General features: G+C 50.4%; 1 protein-coding gene across 6 annotated transcripts in view; it reads left to right on the top strand.

The window, feature by feature from the left end:
* FLI1 (Fli-1 proto-oncogene, ETS transcription factor) overlaps positions 1-22,995 on the top strand; it is a 119,914-nt gene that overhangs the window by 61,361 nt on the left and 35,558 nt on the right. For 5 of the 6 annotated variants that reach the window (XM_081122564.1, XM_081122567.1, XM_081122569.1 and 2 more), the window contains 3 exons: positions 7,322-7,530; positions 17,084-17,238; positions 21,334-21,537. In XM_081122564.1, coding sequence (XP_080978690.1) covers positions 7,322-7,530; positions 17,084-17,238; positions 21,334-21,537 — 568 coding nt within the window. The remainder of the gene's footprint in view (positions 1-7,321; positions 7,531-17,083; positions 17,239-21,333; positions 21,538-22,995) is intronic. The other variant, XM_081122568.1, reaches the window with a different exon arrangement.

Genomic DNA, 22,995 nt, shown 5'->3' with positions numbered 1-22,995 from the left:
TTTCTTATGCAACATTCAAGAAATTCACCGTCTTGTCCCTTTTCCCACCTGCCCTCTGTGGGATGGAAGAGGGCTTGAAGCAACTCACAGCAGCCACCCACTCCTGACACTCCAGACATGACTGTGGTGAGACCCCACCTCTGCTCCAGCCGCACTGCTGCAGAGCTTGCTGGTCCCCAAAGGGAAAAAACAGGACACACTGCTCCCTGGATCTTGCTGCATTTTGTATGCTCTCTGGCTGGCAAGAGAAGGGACTCGGTGTCATTATGCAAAGAACACAGTAAAAAGCCAGAGCTTGTGCTGCCTGTGGTGACCAGCAACCCGGAGGTTAGCTTTCCACAGGCCTGGGCTGGGAGTCAGGTTACCCACTGAGCAGGAGCAGCAGCCGGACGCTTGGTCCGGTTGCCTCTGACATTCCTTTCGCTGTCTCCAGCTGAGCTCCTCAGCCACAGAGCCGGTCCTTAAAGATTCCAGGCAGGACAGGGGAACAACGGAAGGGGAGTCACGGCCATGACTGGACTCATTCCTGTGCTAGAAATAATCTCAGCCTAATGGTAAAAACTAGGAAGGGCCTGGGAAAATTGGGACTCTTTCTTCTCTAACTTCACCAGGCTCATGACTGTGGATCTAGTGTGCATCCTTCCCGCACCTGGAATTTCTCTCATAGATTCCCAGATAGAAAGGGGGATCCTCCGCACGCCTCTTCCCCTTTCTCTCGCTGCGGGGAGGCGATTTCATCTCTGCCTCAGCCGAGCTGTTCGGAGATGCAGCGCTCTGCTCATCGCTAACATCAGCAGGGCCTCACGCGGCAACGTTCTGACCACATCCCCCATCACTTAACTGATAGGCGCATGGAAATTAACCTTTGGCTTAATCTGAGAACAAATGTTGGAAGATTCATCTGCTAGTGTAAAAAAAAAAGGAAAGAAAAAAGAAAAAAGATATACAGGATATCTCAAAACATGTATACACCCTTTGAATAATTATTAATTCCAATGGGTCAAATCTGAAAAGAAAGAAGCATCAGTTGAGCTATCAAAAAATGTGTGTGTATACATTTTTGGAGGGACACCCTATATATATACATATATATAACAAACCCTCAAATAAGGGAAGTTTTTTAGATTAGTGAATTCACAGAAGGATACACAGCATTGTTTGGCTATTTATTGCCTATGTGATGTATGAACAGCCATAAGAGCAGGTGCTAGCCACCTACTAAGTTGGTTATCTAGGCATGGATGCCTCCTCCTGTCGTTGGCATGGCTATTTAATGAAGCCTTATCTGTGCCACCTAGAGGCCTGAATTCAGAAGCCAAAGGAGGACTGCGGCCTAGTGGAGCAACGTGTATGGTTTGAAAAGAACAGTGGACACAGATGGGTGAAGTCAGCTCCTACTCTAGAAAGCCCATAGAATTCACGTTTCAAAATCTAACCATTATCTCCAAGCTTGCTAATTTTGAACCTTAGGCAACCCCGGTTACTTTTAAGTAACCAACAGTTGAGAAGGGGGCAATCTCACTGGTTTTATCTGTCCCCTGAGACCCCATCTCCAACCTGAAGGTACCCACGCCATCTCTCAGCACTGTGCTTCTTAAAAAAAAAAATTTTTCTTTTAATGTAAAGATTTACTATGTCCTAAGAACTTCAGGTACTTGATTTAGGTATTTCGCTTATATGATCTTATTTTCTCCTTATTCAGAGCCTACCAGGTTAGGTATATTCTTCCCCATTTTACAGATGAGGAAATGGAGTTGCACCAGGTGATGCACGAATGAACTTGGATTGGAACTCAGAGCCCTCTGACTACAGAGAGTGTGCTCTAGGTTGCAATAGACATGTCACCCTCAGAGAGTTCATTCTAATTGGTGAGTGAAAGGTAGGGACTAAGTGTCCAGGCTGCAGATCTGAATGTGAATCCTAACTCACATTCATTTGTTGTGTGACCTGAGCAAGTTATTTCCTTTCTCTGAATATCCATCTTCTTATGTGAGAAAGTAGGGATAATAAATTACACCCCTCATAGAATTATTGAGAGGCTTAAATTAGGTTACTCAAGTAGAGTAAGCAGTGTTTTGCATTTAATCAATGCAGGTTGGTCTGGAAAGCGGTCCCATACCAGGACAAGTGTCCCATTGGCCTTGGACCTCTGCTGGCTTCCTGGGCCAGCAGGGCATCATGGGAAGGAAAACTGATACAGTGTGTCAGCACTTTTACAGGCATATATGACCATCTGCTTAGCTCAGGACTAAACTGCCTCTTCAGGAGTTGCTTTTGTCTGAGCTATCTGGTAATGAGGCCAAACAGGGTGCCCATGTGCTGTGCCACTTCCCTGCTGGGAGTCAGGGCGGCCTGTGGCTCTCCCTGGACCTAGGACTCACTGGCTGAAGGGCCAGAGCATCCTGAATCTCTGGCCTTGTCCTTCCCAGGGCAAAGGACAAGGGCTCCTCGGAATCTACTGAGCCAATGAGGGCTTCCTTTCCCAGGGGCAAGTACTGGGGCAAGGAATAACCCCAGAGCTGGGTGCCACACAGGGTTAGAGAGCCCACACTTCTCTATCTCCTACTTGGAAGTCAGAGTTTATATAGCATGCACTAAAGCAGGAGTGGGGAACCTTTTCTCTGCTGCAGGTCATTGGGATATTTATAACATCATTCCCTGGCCATACAAAATTATCAACTTAAAAATTAGCTATGAAAAAAGCTCCTAGATTTCTTGAATTTCAAGTCCTGACTTGGTTGCCTTGGCAGGGCCAGACCAAATGATTTCACGGGCTGTATATGGCCCGAGGACTGGACGTTCCCCACCCCTGCTCTAAAGCAACCTGGACTCAGCAAGTCTTTAAAAGAATAGCTTGTCTACCTCTGAATGAAAGGGCGAGTGTGGAATCCAAGTGTCAGTCAGAGAAGTGAAACCATTAAAAACCAAAACAGTTTAGTCACTCTGAGAAGAGTTTGCGAATTTTTATGCTAATGTTCTTTTTATATTTTTCATATTTTTCATAAAATATATTTTATATCTATATTTTTTATATTTTTCAAATTTATAATTTTTCACTGAGGAATGGTTAAGTAGTTTATTCTTAACCATTCCTCAATGAAAAATCTTGAACACCAACAATGCACTTATTTCTGTGAACAGTTTTAAGTTCACGTAAGAGTTTTACATGCAATCTTTAAAAGTTTTAAGAGTTTTAAGTAAAAGTAAACAGTTTCATAAGACACATATGAACAGCAACAGCTACACGTGTGTAATAAGCTACAAGCATGTGATTGAAATGTCTGCCAGCTCAGCAGCCCCTTGCCTGATGAGAGCAGCTCGTCGGTGCCAACCTCCACACTGTTACCCTCAGTGACTCCTGTGGGTCCCCAGCGGTGACGCAGGTGCTCAAGCAGGTCTGTCAGCTGCAGTCACCAGCACCGTGCCCCACGGCTGCCTTTTCCTCCCCTACGCCTGTCCCCTCTTATTGTGCCCACTGCCCCCAAAGCACCTTGGATATGGTACCTCATCTATTGTGAAGACGACAGTGTCATTTCCTAGGTTCCAACAACAGTGTGGTCTTGGGATGTTCCCAGAGCTTCCAGCCCTGGAAGGCCAGAGGGGTGCTATTTCCTTGCAAAGGCCATGAGCACAGCCTCCTCAATTCTCATTTTTACCAGGCTCCCAAAGCAAGTTGTTTGGGGCCTAGTCTCCCCAAATCTAGTATTCCTATTTGGTGGCCTTCATCGCCCTCCCCCTGCCCACAGTGGGTTTTCAAATTCGATCCAGCAGGCCAGACAGGGGCTCTTCCTTCGCCTTCTCTCTCTTCCCAGCCTCCCACAACCATCAATTCTTTTCTCTATACCTTTATGCAAAAAAAGAAAAAAGGAAAGGCCCTTTGCCTGTCATGTTGGTGAACAGAAATGTGCGTGTGTGTGTGTGTATGAGTGCCTGTCTGTGGACCCAGGCAGCATTGTCACCAGGCTTTCAGTGCAAATGAGCCATAGCATCATCAGGAGACTCTGTGGGGTAAAGGAGGTCCCCTTCACCTGAGAAAATGGGAAAGGACACCCGCAGCAGGAGGAGGGAGGGACTCACAAACCCTGAGACCCAGAGGTGTACGAGTGGGCCTGCTTAGGGAGCGGCGAGGACAGGAGCCTTGGACAGGAGTGGCAGCCGGGAGTCAGGTGACATGCGGGCGGGCAGCTGGGGCACAGCTGACTTCTAGAAAAGCCGATGAGAACAGCTTTGCTGTGGTCAGTGAGGAGCGAGCGAGCCCCTGGGGTATGTGAGCAGGGTTGTGGCAGGATGACAGTGGTAGTTACAGCTTCCAAGAGAGCGTGATCTGACCAGGGAACACGCAAGGACGGGAGAGGCAGGAGTGTGGAAACGTGTCGTCACCTTGGAAATGCATGGGGACACGCGTGTGCTGGAGCCCTGGCCACAGCCGGGACACACAGGAGAAGCGGGACGGGTTCTGGAGTAACTCTGGGCCTTCTCCTGGGATGTGGCCACTTGACTGAAGTTTCCTTTGACTGTGAGCTATATTCTAAAGGAAACCCCTATTCCAAAATGAGTGTGTCCTGTACCTCACCTACACTTTGTCTCATAAATTACATCTTCTCACTGTGTACCGTGGCCACGGGCCGCCTCCGTAACCCCAGCTTTGTCTCATCTGCTCCCTGTTGCACCCTCTTGCTCTGCACCTTGGTTTTTCCCTCTGCTTGGCCCGTTGTCTTGACCATCCTGGCTTTTCTTATCTCCTGTCCTGCCCTCTGTGGGGATAATGAAGGCAGGGATCTTTCGCCTTTCACAGGGGCGTCGCCATGCCCAGTCCTGCCTCCCAGTCTCCTTGCCTCAGTTATTCCACCGTCATCTCCCCTAAGTTAGAGGAAGGGAGATGGACAGAATTCTTTAACTGGACACCCCAGAATTCGTGCATGATATACTGAGCATGCAAGCCCCCCTCCAGAGCAGATGACACCCGATTCCTTAAAGGAAGTCTCTTCAGTAGCAGAACTGGGGACTGCTCTTCACCTTGACCCCTCACAGGCTGTTCATGGGTCCTAGGTGGGAATGTGGCCTTCCTTGTGCAGAGCATCGGGAATTCATGGGCTCGGGCTCAGCCCCCTGGACAATTACAGTGTCGCACTTTCAACTCAGAACCATAACACCGTGTGCTTGGGTGACAATTCACAACTGGTTTGGGGTATGGAGTTGGCTCTGATCCCTAACTGGAATGGAGAATGGATATAATAACCAAAAATGGTTATTATATGGAGATAATACATGGATAATGGGTATAATAAACAAAAGACAAATGGCGCCCAGAAGCACAGCTTTTCTTTAAGCATGACACAAGGGCATCGGGGGAAATGAGAAAGGAGCCTAACAGATGTCATGTCTGAGTCAAGGGACACCCTCTTGGGGAAAGTGTGAGCCTTTTCACACCATGCAGGCAGCTCAGCTTTGAAACTGCTATCCTGGGCCGTGTCTATAGGATCCAAAACCTTGTGGTGCAGGAGCACGCTTCCTGGAGTGTGTTCCAGTAATTCTTCCTCAGAGGACCTTCTCTGAAGGGTGGCTGTCCTGCTGGGGTGGAGAATGGCCCTGGGAGACAGATAAGGTGATAGTTAGCTGGTGGAGCCGATTGTAACTTACAGGTATAGTGAGGCTTTAAGTAAAGGTGGCATGTTAGAGCTGCCATAACAAAATACTGCAGACTGGGTGGCTTCATTAACAGGAGCTTATTTTCTCACAGTTGTGGAGGCTGGAAGTCCAAGGTCAGGTGCCAGCAGGGTCCTGGGCCCCTCTCCTTGGCTTTCTGGTAGCTACCCCCTTACTGCTGTCCATCTGGTGGCTCCTCTGTGCAAGCACATCCTGCTGTCCAAATACCCTCCTCTTATAGGGATGCCGGTCAGACTGGAGTAGGACCGTCTAAAGGCCTCGCTTTAGTTAACCATCTCTTTGAAGAACCTACTTTCAAATAAAGCCACATTCTGAGGCACCGAGGTTGGGCTTCAGCAGATGCGTTTTAAGGGAACAATTCAGCCCATAGCAGGTAGCCTGTGAGAACCTTTTCTTGAACACTAATAACCATCATAATATTATGGGTGTCGCTTAGCATATGCCAGGGACTGTTGCATTTTTCATGTATTAGTCCAGCTCGTCTTCACAACAGTAGGTTGTATAGTTATAGGTCATAATTAATTAAAGATTAGCACTTTCTTTTCTGAAAAGTGGCCAACTTCTCTTGGTATGGTTTTGTGATATAGTGAGCACCACAGCCTAGCACGTGACCTGGGGTTCTTGTGACTTGATGTGACTTGGAATTATAGGAGAATCTTATGCTGATGTTTTGGTTGGTAGAAGACCTTTGGAAGTGCAAGGTTCCTTTCTCAGCCCATGATCTCCACACAGCTGTGTCAGGTGACAGGACAGTCCCAGTGGGAAAACAGCAACCTCTTTCAGAAGGTCTTCCCTGAAGGATTCTCTCATCCTAGTAGCCGAGGTTCCACCCTCATTCATGCACAGGCTGAATCATCACAATTAAGACAGGAAGCTGTCAAGTCCAAGAGTCAGGTGGGAAACCCTGATGAGCACTCTTCCCCGGGGAGGCGGCAGCCTTCCATTGAAATCGTGGGTGTGTAAGACACACTCACACACCCTGGACAGCCCTCACACAGGTTGCTGAGCAGTACTTACAAGCTAGACACCCATCCCTAAATCTTCTCATTAATTCCACTTATGGACTCTGCAAAAGCTTATTCCTGTTTACAGATAAAGAAACCAAAATTAGCTGGGGCCACAGCCCTGAGCCCCACCCTTCCCCTGTGTGGCCTTGAGCTAAATACTGAACCTCTCTGGGTGGGTCTCACTGGCCTCACCTATAAAATGAATGCTTACTCTCACTCCCCCCACTCCCCTAGCTTAAATGCCCCGCACAGCTGCTCAGAGGCATTTCACTCCTGCCTTGGAGAGCCCGGTGTGCCAGCACAGCCAGACACTTACGGGTGCTTGCCGCGCAGCAGCTCTCCTTGGCCTCCTGCTCCCACCCTCTTTTCTAGGGGCCCCAGCTACATATGCAACAAATGAACATACTCCTATGGATCCCCCATCCCCACTTAAAAGCCTGAACTCCCCCGTCACCCAGGGTAACCTGCACAGAAACCATCACGTTTGCATAAGGGTTTACTTGCCCCAAGTGTGAGTCAACCAGCATCCGGAGAAGTGGCCCGGGGCAGCTGGGGCCACCCTGCCAGCTCAGAGGAAGAGTAGGTGAAGAGTGACACTGGGCCAGGAGTGACACTGGGCTTTCTCTCTCCTTTTTTTGGCCCTCCAGGAGGCTCTCTCGGTGGTGAGTGACGACCAGTCCCTCTTCGACTCCACGTACGGAGCAGCCCATCTCCCCAAGGCCGACATGACCGCCTCAGGGAGTCCTGACTATGGCCAGCCCCACAAAATCAACCCCCTCCCACCACAGCAGGAGTGGATTAATCAGCCGGTGAGGGTCAATGTCAAGCGGGAGTATGACCACATGAATGGATCCAGGTAAGCCCGGCAGGCCTGTGTGGCTCCAGGGCCAAGTGTGGGGTTAGGAGGCTGGAGGCCTGCTTTCTTCCCGGTGTCTGAGTAGGCAGGTCTGACCTGAGTGGCTTCTGGAACTAGGGTTTCTGCAGCAGATGAGGCTCTGGTGCAGAGCCAGATGCCCGAGACAGTCTCTAGAGAGCTGAAATGACAGAGAGGAAAAGAGAGAGAGAGAGAGACCAAAGTGAGGGCTGTGGGTGGAGTGGGGCCAGCAAGCCCACCTGGCTCTCTGGGTCAGGCCTATGACCTCCTCTGCGGACCCTGTAGAACACCTACTTTGTGACTTTGTGTCAGGCCCAGGTACAGCCCCTCTTAGAGATAACTTAGCAATAAGGTGCTCCTCCCTGTCCTATTGAAGATGCTTGACCTCTCTGGATGGGTCTCACCAGAGCAAAGATGACCAAACCATTCTTGTAGTAAGAGTCCAACCTGACGACACAGGTGAACACTTCCAAGGGCTCGCTGTGTGAGGGAGGATGCTCCACACTTAGAAAGTGTGTTTGAAGTTGACGGTGCCAGGGCAGGAGATTGTGCTTGTAGAAGTGGAGGGAGAGTCCAAGGAGAGAAAAACCGCAGGGCCAAGGAAGAGCAGGCCTGGTGGAAAGGCTGCCCAGGCTCCAGTCCTGGCTCTGCCCTCGGGCAAGCAATCTGTGTCTGAGCACCAGCTCCCTTCTTTCTAAAACAGCTCAGGAGGTCTCCCTCTTCATAGGCTTGTTCCAAGGGTTGCCTCTGATGCTGGAGGGAAGGACCCAGGACAGTGCCCGGGACTCAGACGTGCTGGGCTGTGATAGTGATCACCACAAGCAAAGGTTTGGGAGAGAAAACATTGGTCTCATTCACGAAATATCCGGTGATCCACCGGGCCTGTAGCACAGGGAGAGATACGTGAAAATAAGAGTGAGCCCCAAATGGCAGGCTGAGAAATCATAGAACTTATTCCACTTGCAAAGACTGACTTTTAGCATAGATATGACAGTTATATGTCCAGAGCTGTGATTTCATACTAGAGAGCTGACGATCATTGTATACAGAGGGTGGGAAGGGGAGAGTCAGAAAGGTAAGTTAAGTTATTACAGCCCTGGCCCATGTGGCTCAGTGGTTAGAGTGTCAGCCCATGAACCAAAGGGTTGCGGGTTCAATTCCCTGTCAAAGGCACATACCTGGGTTGCAGGTTCGATCCCCAGCCTCAACCAATCAATGTGCTTCTTTTCATATTGATGTTTCTCTCTCTCTCCCCTTCCTTCCCTCCCTTCCACTCTCTCTAAAAAAAAAAAAAAAATCAGTTGAAAAAAAGATATCCTCAGGTGAGAATTAACACACACAAAAAGAAGTTATTGCAATATCCCAGAAAGGAATGATAATGTTCTGAATGAGGATAATGCTGGTGATTTTGGGAATAAAGGGGGTAGAGACATGAGGGGCCCGTCAAAGGGGTAATTACCAGGCCTCAGGCCAGCAAATAGGGAAGGAAGCGTGGATGGGGGGATGTGCGAGAGGAAAGAGTCAAAGATGACAAAGCCTAGATGTTCCCAAGGAAGATGGTGCTGTTAGCACCACAGGAGGTGGGAGCGGAAATGCTTTGGGGAGAGATGTCAGTGTTGCCTGTGAGAGTCTTCGTGAGCAATCAGTAGAACATCCAGATAAAAATGTCTGCTAGGCTTCGGAAACTAGAGCTCAGATAATATTCTGGGGCTGGAATTTAGGTTTAGGCATCATCTCGAAGGCGTTTTAGCGGTGAAGCAGATGAGGTCACCGAGGAAATGAGACTAGAAAGAGAAGAGAGAAGGGAGTGTGTGCGCGGCTGGGGGGGCGCCCTCCTCCTGACAGCCCCTGGTCCAGACCTGCCTGTGGGAAACCCAGACCCACCACGTCTCAGTCCCACTAACCAAAACCAGTCGCTGGGATCCCAGCCACCGTCTCCAGTCTAAGATTTCAGGGAGGCTCAGAGGTTCTGGGCCAGAAGCCCCTTAAATGAGTCTCTCCACAGAGGTAACAAAGACAATGCATTCCTCACGGTGTAGGTAGGGTGTAGTTTGTCAAACATTTTCCCATATTAGCTTATCAGTTGCTCCCCAGGCTCCTATGAGGTAGATATTATAATTACATTTTCACATATAAAGGCAATTGGGCCTTGAGGGGTAAATGACTGGTCTAAGGATTTAGAGGAGGCAAAGCAGGCACCAGGGCCCAGGCTCCCTGGTTCCCGGTCTGCGGGCCACCTCCCTGTCCCCCCTCTGCCTGGGTGCCCTCATCTTCTCATTTTTGCCAACACCCCCGCTCCCCAACACACGCACACACAGCAAGGAGGGCCATCCAGCAAAGCCTCCCGCACTGGCCTGACCGCCGCAGCTCCCGATGCTTGTTGAAAATCCAGATCCCGGCCTGGGAGAGTCTGTGGTCTGTTGGAACCCGAATCCAGCCGCAGCTCACCTCCACCGCTCACCCCAGGCCGAGCCAGCAGCCCCTCTCCTAGGCTACCCCGTGGCATCCCGCCCTCCCCGCTTCCTCTTGCCTCTCCGAGGCCTTCTTCAGACAGCGGCCAGCGTCATCCTTTCAAAACACTTAACTGTCTTGCTCAAAATCCTTTACTGGCTTAGGACAAAAGCCAAAGTCCCTCCAGTAGCCCCACCACCCCTCTGACACCCTCTTTTTCACTCTCCTCCTGCTTCCCTCCTTCCCTCCACACCAGCCACACGAGACCCCAAGCACAGTCCTGCCTCAGAGCCTCTCCCTTCGGTTCCTTCTTTCTGGAACCTCCTTATTTCATCTTGTCATGTGGCTTTCTCCCTCACTTGTTTCAGGTCTCTGCCTGAATGTCACCTCCTCAGGGGTCTTCCCTGACCCCCTGACCTAAAACAGCACCTGTCACTCCAGCCTGCCTTGATTTGTCTTAGCTCTGCCCGGCTCTTATCATGTCCCCCATTAATCGTGGGCAGGGCTTCGTTACTTTTACTGAGCACAGCATAGGTGCTCGATAAATAATTGTTAAGTGAGCAAGTGAGTGAATGTGTGGCTAACCCGGTTCAGAGATGAAGACGCTTACTTGAGGTCATGTAGGGCATTAGTGTGTGAGCCCGCAGGACAGGGACCAGAGTCTGCTCGGTCTCTGCCTCAGATGGAGCCTGTGTTTGTGCTCAACCGTCCAAGGAAGGCCTGAGCTCTCTAAGTTGCTAATCCTGGGCGAAGAGGTCCCCACGGAAATCAGCTTCAGAAGCTCTTGCCAGCTCACTCCTGCTCCAGTCGCAGCAGCAGCCAGCTGGAGGGGAGCAGTGTGGGAGCAGAGCGCAGATACCTGGCTCTGGCGGCACAGAGTGGCCCCTGCCTTTGATTTGCCCGCCTTGACCCAGACCATCAGGAGGTGACAGAGTAGGCTCAGAAAGACTGATGTACTCTCAGCCCCCCCCCCCCCCCCGGAGAAACAAAGACGATGCAGCGGACTCTCAGAGCCAAGCAGGTTAGGCACAGTCATCGCCGGCACCTCATAAATATTCTCTGAGTGCTTCCATGTAAGCGGGACTGGTGGGCAGCAGGAAGCGAGGATTTTCAGAAAAACGTCTTTGCTTAGGATGGAACCATGTCAGATGCTATTATTTGATCATGCAAAAAGCAATAACATGGTAAAAATCGATGCCAGGCTCTTGAAGTCTCTCATCCTCTGCACTGTAGCTTCTTCTATCCTGAGTATGATTGATAACGGCACTTTTAATGCAAAAGATCTTCCCTCACTTTATTTTTTAAAATATGTTTTTGTTGATTTCAGAGAGAGGAAGGGAGAGGGTGAGAGAGAAATGCCAGTGATGAGACAGAATCATCAATTGGCTGCCTCCTGCACACCCCTACTGGGGATTGATCACGAAACCCAAGCCTGTGCCCTGATCGGGAATCAAACCGAGATCTCCAGGTTTACTAATCGACACTCAACTGCTGAGCCACACCCGCTGGGCCATCCTTCCTCACTTTAGATGAGAAAACCAGAGCAGAGAGGATACCATTTGGGATCTCTCAGCTTGTGGACTAGATTTTTGCTGTCCATGCAGCGGCCACGAGGCACGTGTTGCTTTTGAGCACTGAAATGTGGCTAATTCAACAGTGACATGTGCTCCACATTTCTAACACATACTAGATTTAGAAGACTTACATGGGAAAACTAGTAAAATAGTTCATTATTTTTTATATTGATTATGTTGAAATAACCCTTTGGCTATATTGAGTTAATATATTTTAATATATTATTAAAATTCATTTCACCTGTTTTTTAACATTTTAAACATGTGGCTACTAGGAAATTTAAAGCTATATATGAGGCTCACACTCTACTTCTCATGGACAGCACAGGGCTGGGATATTTTGGACTGTCCTGTGAGCCAGCATGACTTCTCTTCATGTTTGTTGATAGCGTGGGTTCCTGAGTTACTTCTTCAGGCTTACTGGGCCCCCGTAGGTGTTTCCAACTCTAGAGGAGGTATTCTGTGGGCCTAAAGCAACAGTGCCCTTCCTCCTTTTAACCACGTAGCAAGACATTTGAACAAATGTCCAGTGGGGAGACTGAGGAGCCCGAGAAAGCCTAGCTTGGCCACGCTGTGGGAGGTCCACTCTCTTTCTCCATCTCTTCCTGTTGTGGTTGTGTCTGTTAGGGTGAGTTGCTCTTCAAACAGCATGGCCATAGGTTCTGGGTTGGATGTAGACTTCAGCAACTCGATCCAAGCTGCGGTCTGCAAATAACTCAGCTGCATCCTGTCTCAACCATGGGCTGGGAGAAAACATTAGGGGAGGAAAGAGTGTCGGTTTATGGAGAGGAAATGCAAGGGCTCGCTTGCCTTGTGCGCCTGGCCTGTGGGACCTGCATTCAGTGTGACTCCGCCCACCAGGATCTGGAAGACCTTATTAGATACCTAGACACATCACACTTCATACACGGGAAGATCAGCCTCACACACCCTGCAACTCCTGCTCTCTGACTGCAAAGCACCTTCCTAAAGGGCTTCCTATGGTCGGAACCTTGCAATATGAGGCATGTTACACATTACTGGTTGGGCAGCCGTCCACAGGATTCCAGAGAAGCTATGAGCATCTACTACATATGGAGATTAAACTAGCAATAGGGGCCCTAGCTAGTTTGGCTCAGTGGTTAGAGCGCTCACCCATGGACTGAAGAGTCCCAGGTTCGATTCCGGCCAAGGGCACATACTTCAGTCGCAGGCTCTATTCCTGGCCCCAGTCTAGGTAGGCTTGCTTGGGAAGCAACCAGTTGATGTCTCTCTCCCCCTCTCTCTCTCTCTCTATTTCTCTCTCTCTCTCTCTCTCTCTCTCTCTCTCTCAGGAGCAATGGAAAAAATATCCTCAGGTGAAGATTTAAAAAAAAAAAAATTAAACGAGCTATTGGGTCAGGGTGATGGCTTTATTTTGGGTGATTTCCTTTCTTCTCTTGAAATTTGCTTTTGACTTATTTCGTCTTCCTTTCAAAACCAAAAAATCACGTGCAGGCATCTGTGCATGGATCCTCCAGAAATCCTAAGGCCAACACAGATTTGCTTAATTTTGTACAATGTACACACATTACATGGAAGACTCACACGACAGGTCCCAATGCAGCCGTGTGGCCTGGGCTGCCTTGAGACCACATGATCGGTGTGAGTGTTGGGCTTCCACTGATGGTGAGCCCGGGCTGTAGCTTTGTGGATCGGGGTGACACACCCTGAGTGAAGTCACCCTGAGTGCAATGGGAAGGTAGAGAACATGTTTGTTTAGTCTGAAGTGGTGCTCTTTGGGAGCAGCCTTTGAAATCTCCTTTTATTCAAATACCAGAGATTTCTCATCTTGTTTTAAATGGCTTAACAGTTTGCAGTTTTGGAAATCAGCAGTAGTCTTTGTAAAGCAATGTTCACTGAACGCACAAAAATAGACCAGAGGAGTAGAGAGCTTACATCCAATAGTGAAAATAAAGGACCAGGCAGCAAAGTCCTCGCCCCCTTTGCTGTGGCCTCCCTGCTGTGGCTTTCTGGGCCACGGCTGAGATGTACATGGTCTGAGGCCACCCCTTGGAGCCACTGACTCCTCCCTGCTCTATTGTGCCAGCCCCAGACTCTCTCGTCACCTATCCCCATACTATCAGCTGCCTGTGGGCCCCACCCCCATGCTAGCTGTAAGTGCAGGTTTCAGTACAAATTAGCCGATAGTGCAGACAAGCAGAATGGCCAGACACCTTCCCCTCTGTCTATGTTCCCCTCCTCCCCTCTTGTTTTCGTCTGGCCCCTTCCCAGGCGCCGGCTGCCTCCTTAAAGAGCAGCCTTTATGCTCTGCTTCACCTGGACCCCCCACTCCCACCCTTAGCAGTAGCTGTGGAGCCCAGGGGCCACACGGGAGAAGGACACTGTCTGGAGGAAGCAGAGTGGCTGAGAACTTGGGAATGGAGGGGCATGTGGTAGGCCAGTGGCGACAGCACCCCTGTGCAGATCCTGGCTGAGGGGTCTAGGACTGAGGACGGGGCCCAGCTGGGGAGCAGGCGGGTACCCAGGGGCTGAAGGAAGGAAAGAGGAGGAATCGGACAGATGAGAGTTTCCATGGCATAGGAAGTGAGGGTCCAGCCTCTGTGCAGCTCCCAGCAGTCGCCCAGCAGGAGAACCTGGTCTTCACCACGGTTCTGATGTTGTCCTCGGGGCCTGGCGCTCCTGCTTCCTCTGACCTACCTCCCCAGCAGGTGCCTATCTCACCGTGGTGCCCACAGCCCCTCTTCTTACCAGGCAACATACCCGGTAGCTTTTACCAAAGGTTTCCTTTTTTTCAAACATTTTTCTCTACTCCTGGCACGAGGGGCTGGCCCTGCCACAGGTGCCTAAAGGGTTATCATTTTAAGGGTCTCTGAGCTTCTGTCTTCTCACCTCAGCATGGCAAGGGGTCAGTTTGGGGCTTGAAATCCCCAGAGGCCTGGCTGATGTGGAAAAGAGCTTTTTGAAACTCATCTCCCCAGCGTTTCTAAAGGGGAGAGCAGCCCACAGAGGAGCTCCTTTTCTGCCACCCCGCCCTTGGACACACTGCTCTCTGGGCTGAAAGGTCTCCCTCCCCTGCCCATGGCCTGGCACTCTGGCAACCCCACCCTCTGCCACGGAGATCCTAGCCAATGAAAACGTTGCTTTCTTGGTTGAAGGCCAACTTAATCCTCCCACTTCTGCTGCACTTGAGTTGTTTCATAATGGACAAGTATGCCAAAAAAGGCTGCCAGACCCTGGTGGCTTTGTGCGTGGTGCATGTGTATGCATGTGCATGTATGTGTGTGTACATGTTGGGGTATGCATATGTGCATAAATGTATATGTGTGCATTGAGGGGGGTGTATGAGTGTGCATGCATGTGTGAATTGAGGTATGCATATGTGTGCATGTGTATATGTGTATTAGTGTGCACACGGTGTGCATGCGTGCATGTTGGGGCATGCACGTGTATGTGTGTGCATGGGGGTGTGCATGTGTGCATGTGCGTGCATGGGTGTGCATGTGTGTGTTGGGGGGTGTGTGTGTATGTGTGCACACCCCCCCTTGCCGTTGGCCATGAGGAGCCCAGTGAGCTTGGCCGTAGCCCAGGTCAGACCCAGGACCACGTCTTTCAGGGACGGCTTCATCTCAGGCCAAGTCCTTAAACAGCAGAAGGCAAAGGCCAACCCCTGGTGAAAAGTCCTGATGAGCTACTGCCTCCTCGCACTGCCATGGGGACATTAAACCTTCAACAGTCTGGGGCTCTGACGGCTGGCTCTTGGTTCTCTGCCTGGAAAAACAGTAGGCGAATACTAAAACCTTAAATTCTAACATGTGTAAGTTATACATCTTATTTTCATTTTCAGCCCATGTTCCCCTCTGTAAGACATCAGGAAAAAATTACCGTCTGACTTCTAATATCTCAGTGGAGCATTTATCTCCCAGCTATGATAAGTGATCTTCAATATTTTTTTCCTTTCAGATTAAGAAACAAATTCATTTAATTTTCGTTATTGAATGTGCTCAGCCTCCCCCGCCCTGCCCGAGTCCCCCCTGCAGGGCTGTTCTCCCTCTTCTGCATTAGTGGCTGCTCTCTCTGTGTGTGGAGCGACTGCCTCCAAGTTGCAAGATGAGAGAAACCTTATCTGGCACGACCCTGCCGCTTGAGACCTCATGATGGTCAGTCCCTGACCACAGCAGAGTGAGGTAGGCGGTGGCCAGGCCTTCAGAAGGGTCGGAGAGGTTATGCGGCCCAGAGTTGGGCGGCTGTAATCTGAACCTTATCTGAACCCCTTGGTCTAAAGGCTGGTTTGGAGCTCTTCAGAGAACTGACTGGTCTCCCAGGTAGCCAAGACCGGAGCTCCCTGCTCTGTAGAACAGCAGTGGCAGCTTCTCCTTGGCCTTCCAGTCACCATCTTTGGTCCTGCTCCTGCCGAGTGGCTGAGTGGAAGCTAGGGCATGGCAGGATGGCACTTCCCTGGGCATGCTGAGAGGGTCTTTGAGGCTGTGCATATGCTCTGGGCACCAGGTGGCCACAAGTGGGTATTAGCTCACATCTCCAGGTGGCTGCTCATTGCTGAGCTGAGCCTCTCAGCACCCTCTTGCAAAATTCCAGGTGCTAACTGGGCTACGTACTCCAAAACCAGGTTGGATGATTGGCTCTGTCCCTTGGGCACCTCTCTGTACTTCCTCTGTGAGCTTGGTGGCCAGGGCTGGGAAATGCCACAAAGCCACAGCCTCTCTTTCAGGCTGAAGTTCTTGGATTCTATACCTCCTCCACGTAGCTGCCAGCTCTTCCGCATGTCTGTTTTGATAGGGAAGCTCAACGTTAAAGATGAGTCCTGTTTTCACCTCTACTAGCTGTGTGACCCTGGCCCAGTCACCTCACCTCTCAATTTCCTTAACCATAACAAGGAGCTAGTAACCTGGGCCAGGCCTGTCTTGGAGGGTTATTGGGAAGTTCAAATAGGACAGTGTATGAAAAATGTGTTGAAGTGATATACACGCAATAGAAATAATTCGCTCAGGAAACATCCATCGCTCATCTCCTGTACAAGGTTCTGTACAGAGCTGGCTACAATCTACATCGAGGGTACAGAAAAGTAATGTCACCATCTCAGGAGACTCCCTCATCCAGCAAGGGGACAGGGCACCTGCCAAGCAACAGTCACATGCATGACAGTCCTAGGACCAGAAACACTCTGGGGAGCCAGGTGTAGTTTGCTTGGCAACAAGGCGAAAGTGTCCGCCGCAGGCAGGTGGGAGCTGCGGTCCTGTACTGGGAAGCCCAGGCTCTAGTCTGAGGGCCACAGGCGCTGCCAAGAGTTAAGTACCATAATTATAGGACCAGGCTGCGATTTGAAGGAAACTCTGGCGGCAGCATGGAGGTAGAAATAAGGCAGCATCTGCAGCATCCTCACCAGCATCCTGCACCGGGTGGAGCTGGGGAGGGGCTCCCTGTTGTCTGAGAGGTCAGCCGGGGTGAGCTCCCGGGCTGTGGGGACCCCAGTGGCAGTGATGACTCCCTGGCTTTGTCTCGTCTCCATCTAGGGAGTCTCCGGTGGACTGCAGCGTTAGCAAATGCAGCAAGCTGGTTGGCGGAGGCGAGTCCAATGCCATGAACTACAACAGCTACGTGGACGAGAAGAGCGGCCCCCCTCCTCCCAACATGACCACCAACGAGAGGAGGGTCATCGTCCCCGCAGGTACCGTGGGGGCCGGGCTGCCGGCTGGCATCCATGTCCTCACTCTCTGGGCGAGTGGGTGAAGGGCAGGCCATCAAAACATTCACAGGGTACCCTGGTCTCTGTGGAAGCGCTGAGTTCTCTCCTTTGTCCCCAGCTGCCTTCCAAGACAGTGTCCCAAATGTCACCAGCACCCTAAGGGCAGATCCCAGAGGTCTGCCCTCAAACAGGTCCCATCACAGACTCCGTGTCAGTGCCTGGTCCCATAGGGTGAGGCCGGCGCAGAGGGCAGGGGCCCTGGAACCCCCAGGGGGGCCCAACCTCCCCATAAGGGGAAGGGTGGCTACCGAAGGCTGCCGTGCCCATCGGGCATGTGCCCCTGGCATCCACAGGGTCCCACCTTTCCAAGATTACAGCCAGCACTTTCAGTTTCAAAATAGAAAGAACTATATTTAACAGATGGAGTGCCTTAACATGTGTGCGGCACGTTATGTCATTCTGTAAAAATAGCCCATTTTTCCTAGGTATTAGTGCCGTTGGGTACAGAAAATAAAATCATTGTTCCAGCCTTCAGCGTATTGGCTGGACACTTGGGCCTCGGCAAGACCAGCAAGCTCAGCAGCCTGGTCCAAAAGGGAGTTTGAAAACTGAAACGTGGGGAGTCAGTGCCAGGTAGAAGGAGCTAGAACGTCCAAACCTTAAGCAGAGTGAATTATAGGGCAGAGATTAAAAGTCATTTTACCAAAATAACTCTACCCAAAAGTCAAAGCCCCTTCCATTTGGAAAAGTACAAATGCAGTTGTGTGAGAGGGCAAGGATTAGACAGCTCTGAGGGAATCCAAAGGCATTTGCTTCTTGGTCTCGAAGGTGTGGCTTTGTATGGGCCTCTCCTCCCCAGCCCTTTGTGTTTATTTTCCATGGGAAGCTGTGTCTCACCATCTCCTGGGACTACTGCTACGCCCATGTGTTCTGGGCCAAGTTCAAGGTGGCAGAGGTGGGAGGAGTGGGGACCAGGGAGGCAGGAGAGGGTGGGCTAAGGGGAATGTTTCTGTGCCCTAAGGGGCCTGAAAGGTGTTCACGAAGCATTTTCAGTTTCCCTCTTCCACAAGCATGTGAGCTCACAAGAGGAGAAAGAATAGCTCCCATTGATGGAGCACTTTTAGGGCGCCAGGCCATGTGTGAACTACTTTATCCACATTAGGTGACCTGTATCACTTAATGCTTGGTGTCCCCCAGGACCCCAGCTAGGAATGTCCAGCTCAGGTGCATTTGTCAGGTCCAAGAGAACCGTGTCTTCTCCTTTCACATAAGAAGAGGGCGGACAATGAAGCTGCACTGCAGTGGGCATGGTGGAGCCTCTCCATACTCCCCGCAGCCAAGCCAAGCTTCACCAGGCCCTTGGTCGTCTGGCACTGAGCTCCCAGGCCTCGCCAGACAGTGGCCACTATGGGAAGGAGAGCTTGAGGACTGAAGGGTTAGGGGATCAGAGATTGTCTTAACCAAATGTCTACGTCTCTGTAGACATTTTTGGGAGGGCACAGGAAAAAAGATGGCCAGACTGCTTGGTTGACCCTTCAAGTCTAAACTGGTGTTAAATTATTTTCCAAAAAAAAAATAAATAAATCAAAATGTCAGTCTTCAGTGGGCCAAGGTAACTGTAGCAGTAATAATGAAAATAGTGTAAATTCCTATCAGGGGATTTTTAAAGCACTTTGTATAATGAATTCACTAGCTATGGATTTACTTCTGGCTCAGTCTTTAAGCATTACCCTCAGACATCGTGGCTTCCTGCAGGTCAGCCTCCTGGACATGAGGGAAGTTTCATTGGGCAAGTCCACAGATCAAAGCAATAAAACATTGGTGGAGGAACCGGTTGAATTTACTGTGGGATTTTGAGACAAGTATAAATAAGGACCGTAGTTATTTACCAGGTCCAAGTTCAGATAGGAAGAGACTGGGATTAATCATCCAGGAAATACATTTGGAAGAGGTTAGCATGGTCCACAGTGGAAGATTTATAATTCATTATGCTGTAACAGGAGAGAAATAATATTGTGATAGAGCTCCAAGCAAGGGAGGAAATAATAAAATAAGTTAAATATATGGTGTAACATCAAATCTGAAGCCTTGGATATTAAAAGTGAGCAATTAAGAGAAGCAAAGATCAGATGAAATAATATTCTGCATAATTCACTCCCCCCAGCCTGCTCCATTTTTCTTTAGAATTCTGAAATGGTGCAAAATTATTTCCAGTGACCTGTAGTCCATGCCTAATTGTTTCTGCCATGTACAGTGAAGCTATAAGAAGAGCTCTGTTTTTGGCTTAATAGCAGAGAAAATCACAGGTGAGCTCAGGTAGGATTGTGAGAAGAGAGAAGAGGCTTTGGGTCGGGGGACCTACCCACCTCAACTAAATGAAATCCTGGGAAGACTTGGGTTAGAACCTGGCCCAGACCGGGACTTAGGTTTAGCTAGGCCTTAACCTTTCAAGACTCCACTTTCCATCTATAAAATGAAGATAAAAGCCATTTTGTAGGATGTTCTTGATAAGTGAAAAATAGGACATGTGGAGCAGCTGGCACACAGTAGGCTCCCACATCTGGAGCTACCAGGCACTGGGTTGTGATATGATAGTCAGCATCTGCCTGTGACCTGTAACTCCAGGTTTTCCCCTCCTCACCCTCTTTTTTCCCAACCCCTCCACCCTCAGGACAAATACAGCAACCACTCCATGCAGGGCCTGCTGCTGGGCACTTTGCAAAGTAGATGCAGCCACTTCCACCCCAATCCTCATGTGTAATAACCGGGGAGAAACGAGAACCCATGCCAGGGGAGGGTGACCAGCAGAAGCTCTGAGTTCCATTTCTGCCCAGAGCTTTCATAGACTATTAACAGGAGAGGGTGACAGGGTAGAAAGGCAGCCCAGGTATTCCCACCAAATCAACCTGTTAATTAGCGAGGCCCAGGAGAAGCTGTGGCTGACAGTTGACAGGCAATGCCCAGTCTCCTCTCCTCCTCCAGGAAGCTTTCCTTGACTCTCCATCTACATTTACATGATTTTCCTCCACTTCTGATTGCTCCAACCACCACCACCAAATCTGCCACTTAATTATGTGCTTTCTTACCTGAGTGCTTAGTGTGGACAGGTCTTTCATGAGGCCAAGACCATGGCATTTTCTTCTATGGTGAGCATATTTAAAGGCTTTATTGGATTCACTATTAATTGGTTGCCAAGAAAAAAGATGGCTTTGAGACTGTGCTAAATGATGGGATATAAGGGCCTCTACATACGGTGGAACCTGCCAGACTCCCTACCAGTGCTCAGAGTGTACACATTACACACACACACACAGACACACACATCCTCCTGGCTGAGAAGGACTTGTGAGAGTCCCAAGCAGAGGCAGCCTCAGTCCTTACATTACTTATGTTCACTCAAGGGCTAAAAGTTTTCTCTCTGACACCATTTCTCATCTTTAGGGACTTAAATATCCTAAAATGTTTTGGGGATGATCTGGTAGAAATTTCAGCCACAGCTGTTTCCAAAAGCAGAAAACGCAGGCTGGATCCAGGCTAAAAACCAACACCGCTGGGTCTTCCATGCGCTCAGATGGACTTGTGGGAAAAGTGCACAGATGTGTTCTCTCTGTAGCCATCTGAGCGCTCGTGTTCTTCCATGAAATCAGTGTTCTCCAGATGCAGATGGTTTCCCTTTCCAGAGACTCTGGGCCCTGATCTCTGGAACTGTGTTTATTTTCATTTGGATGCCACCATTTCTCAGGCAAAGGTTTCAATCGACTTCCCAAAGCTTTAAAGAGTGCTCTGTCAGGATGTGTAGCGAGGCATCTGAGAACCTCCCCAGAGTGCTAAGTGGTTCAGGCAGCTCCAGATGCTCTGGACCAGATGGGAGCTCTGGGAGGACCATCTGGGAGGGAACCCATCTTCCCAGTGGGGGGGGCGGGGAGGGGGGGTAGGTGGGGGGAAAGGAGGGGAGGGAAAGGGAGAGAAGGGAGAGGAAAGGAGGGAGGGAGGAAGACAGACAGAGAGAGGCTGCCCAGGCTTGGGGAAGTGGGGGAGCCCCCTGCAGCCCTTGCTGACAAACCTTGTCCTCTGCAGACCCCATGCTGTGGACGCAGGACCACGTGCGGCAGTGGCTGGAGTGGGCGATAAAGGAGTACGGCTTGATGGAGATCGACACAGCCTTTTTGCAGAACATGGACGGCAAGGAACTGTGCAAAATGAACAAGGAGGACTTCCTCCGAGCCACCTCCTCCTACAACACAGAAGTGCTCTTGTCACACCTCAGTTACCTCAGGGAAAGTAAGTGCCCCGTCTCCTGCGTAGGGAGACCCCTCGGAGGGTGCGGGCCAGGTCCCCAGGGCTGGGAGAAAGCTCTGTCAGGCCCGTTCCCAGTGAAGACCGGCTCCCCGTGGAGCCAACGCAGGGAGGAAGCTGGGTGCCCTGCCCTCGGTGTGTGCTGGGCAGAAGCTGCAGGAGCTGCGGGTTTGGGCCCCTGAAGTTACCAAGGTCACTGGAAGCCCTGCAGACCCTGCGAGAGGGCTGAGCCTGTCCTGCAGTGTCGGGGAAGTAAAATGAAGAGTGGAGGACATGTAGGGAGCTGAGGCCCAGAGGGTCTGCCGGAGGCCGGCCACACGCTTCCTGCGAGACCCCCTCCCAGAAACCACTGTGATCATGGAAACATGGATGCCCTGGCTGGTATTTTCCTGAGCGATGATTTCTCGTTCCTGCGGTAAATCTAGATTCATGGATTTAGGATTAAGGATTGAATGTTTCCACATTAAGTTCCTCTTATCCTTGGGGTGACTCTGGCACCTCCTAACCCCACCTTTACGGCTGCCCCCCCCACCCCCTTCTCAGTTAAACAGGGGAAGCAGCAGGTGCCACAGGTGGGTTGAGATCTGTTGGGAGCTTCAGGAAAAAAACCTGTGGAAAGGGAGACTTTACGAAAGAAAGTACACGATTCTCCAAAGGAGTTCTCCACGAAAGGGCTTCTCTAGCACCAACAATCTGCTATAAATGTCATTTGATGTGAAACATACGCACAGAGAGGAACCTAACCTATTTAGGCCGCTAACAACCTCGGCCTTGATTCTTCATCAGAAGTCCGGGCCAGGTGGCCTGCCAGTGACCCCGAGTATGAAAAGATTAGTCTGTGGCCAGAAAAGTCCGTACAAAGATCAGGATGTTGAAGCTACAGGCAAACAGATGGGGACTCATCGTAGGGGGAGCTGTGTCACAGTCAGCCCCGTCCAGGGTTAGGCCGGTGGCCTCAGCGCACAGCGTTTGCTGTCAGCGGCCGAAACTGCTGGGGATCTTGAAGGCGTCAGGCTCAGAGGGAAGGAGTTTGATGACTCTAAAGCCCCTTCAAAGCCGAGATCCGGGGACAGTGCCGCTTTCCTGGGCTCCTGGGCTCTGGGATAGTTAGCTCTTCATTCATGCCCGTTGTTCAGCGGGTCTTCCACTTGTAATTGGCCGTCTTGTTCTGCAACAGTGCCCTGCGAGTGGTGGGAACAACACAAACTGGCTTTAAAAATTTTAAATTTAAAAAACGTCCTCAGAAGTTTCCAAGGTGCCCCCGGGCTCTCCGGTCACCTCTCTGAGGCGTCTGGCATGCGGCGGGGGAGTGTGGATGACGCCGTATATGTTAACAGCAGAGCCATGACCTCATGTCTGAGTCGCTGCAACATGAGGTCAGCCCAAGACTCCACCATTTCAAAAAGGGGGCAATGTTCCACCCAGTTTTTTCTGAGCTTTGGA

The sequence above is a fragment of the Miniopterus schreibersii genome (genome assembly GCF_964146895.1).
Source record: "Miniopterus schreibersii genome assembly, chromosome: 20".
Lineage (NCBI taxonomy): Eukaryota > Metazoa > Chordata > Mammalia > Chiroptera > Miniopteridae > Miniopterus > Miniopterus schreibersii.
This window is presented reverse-complemented; position numbering and strand designations above follow the sequence as displayed.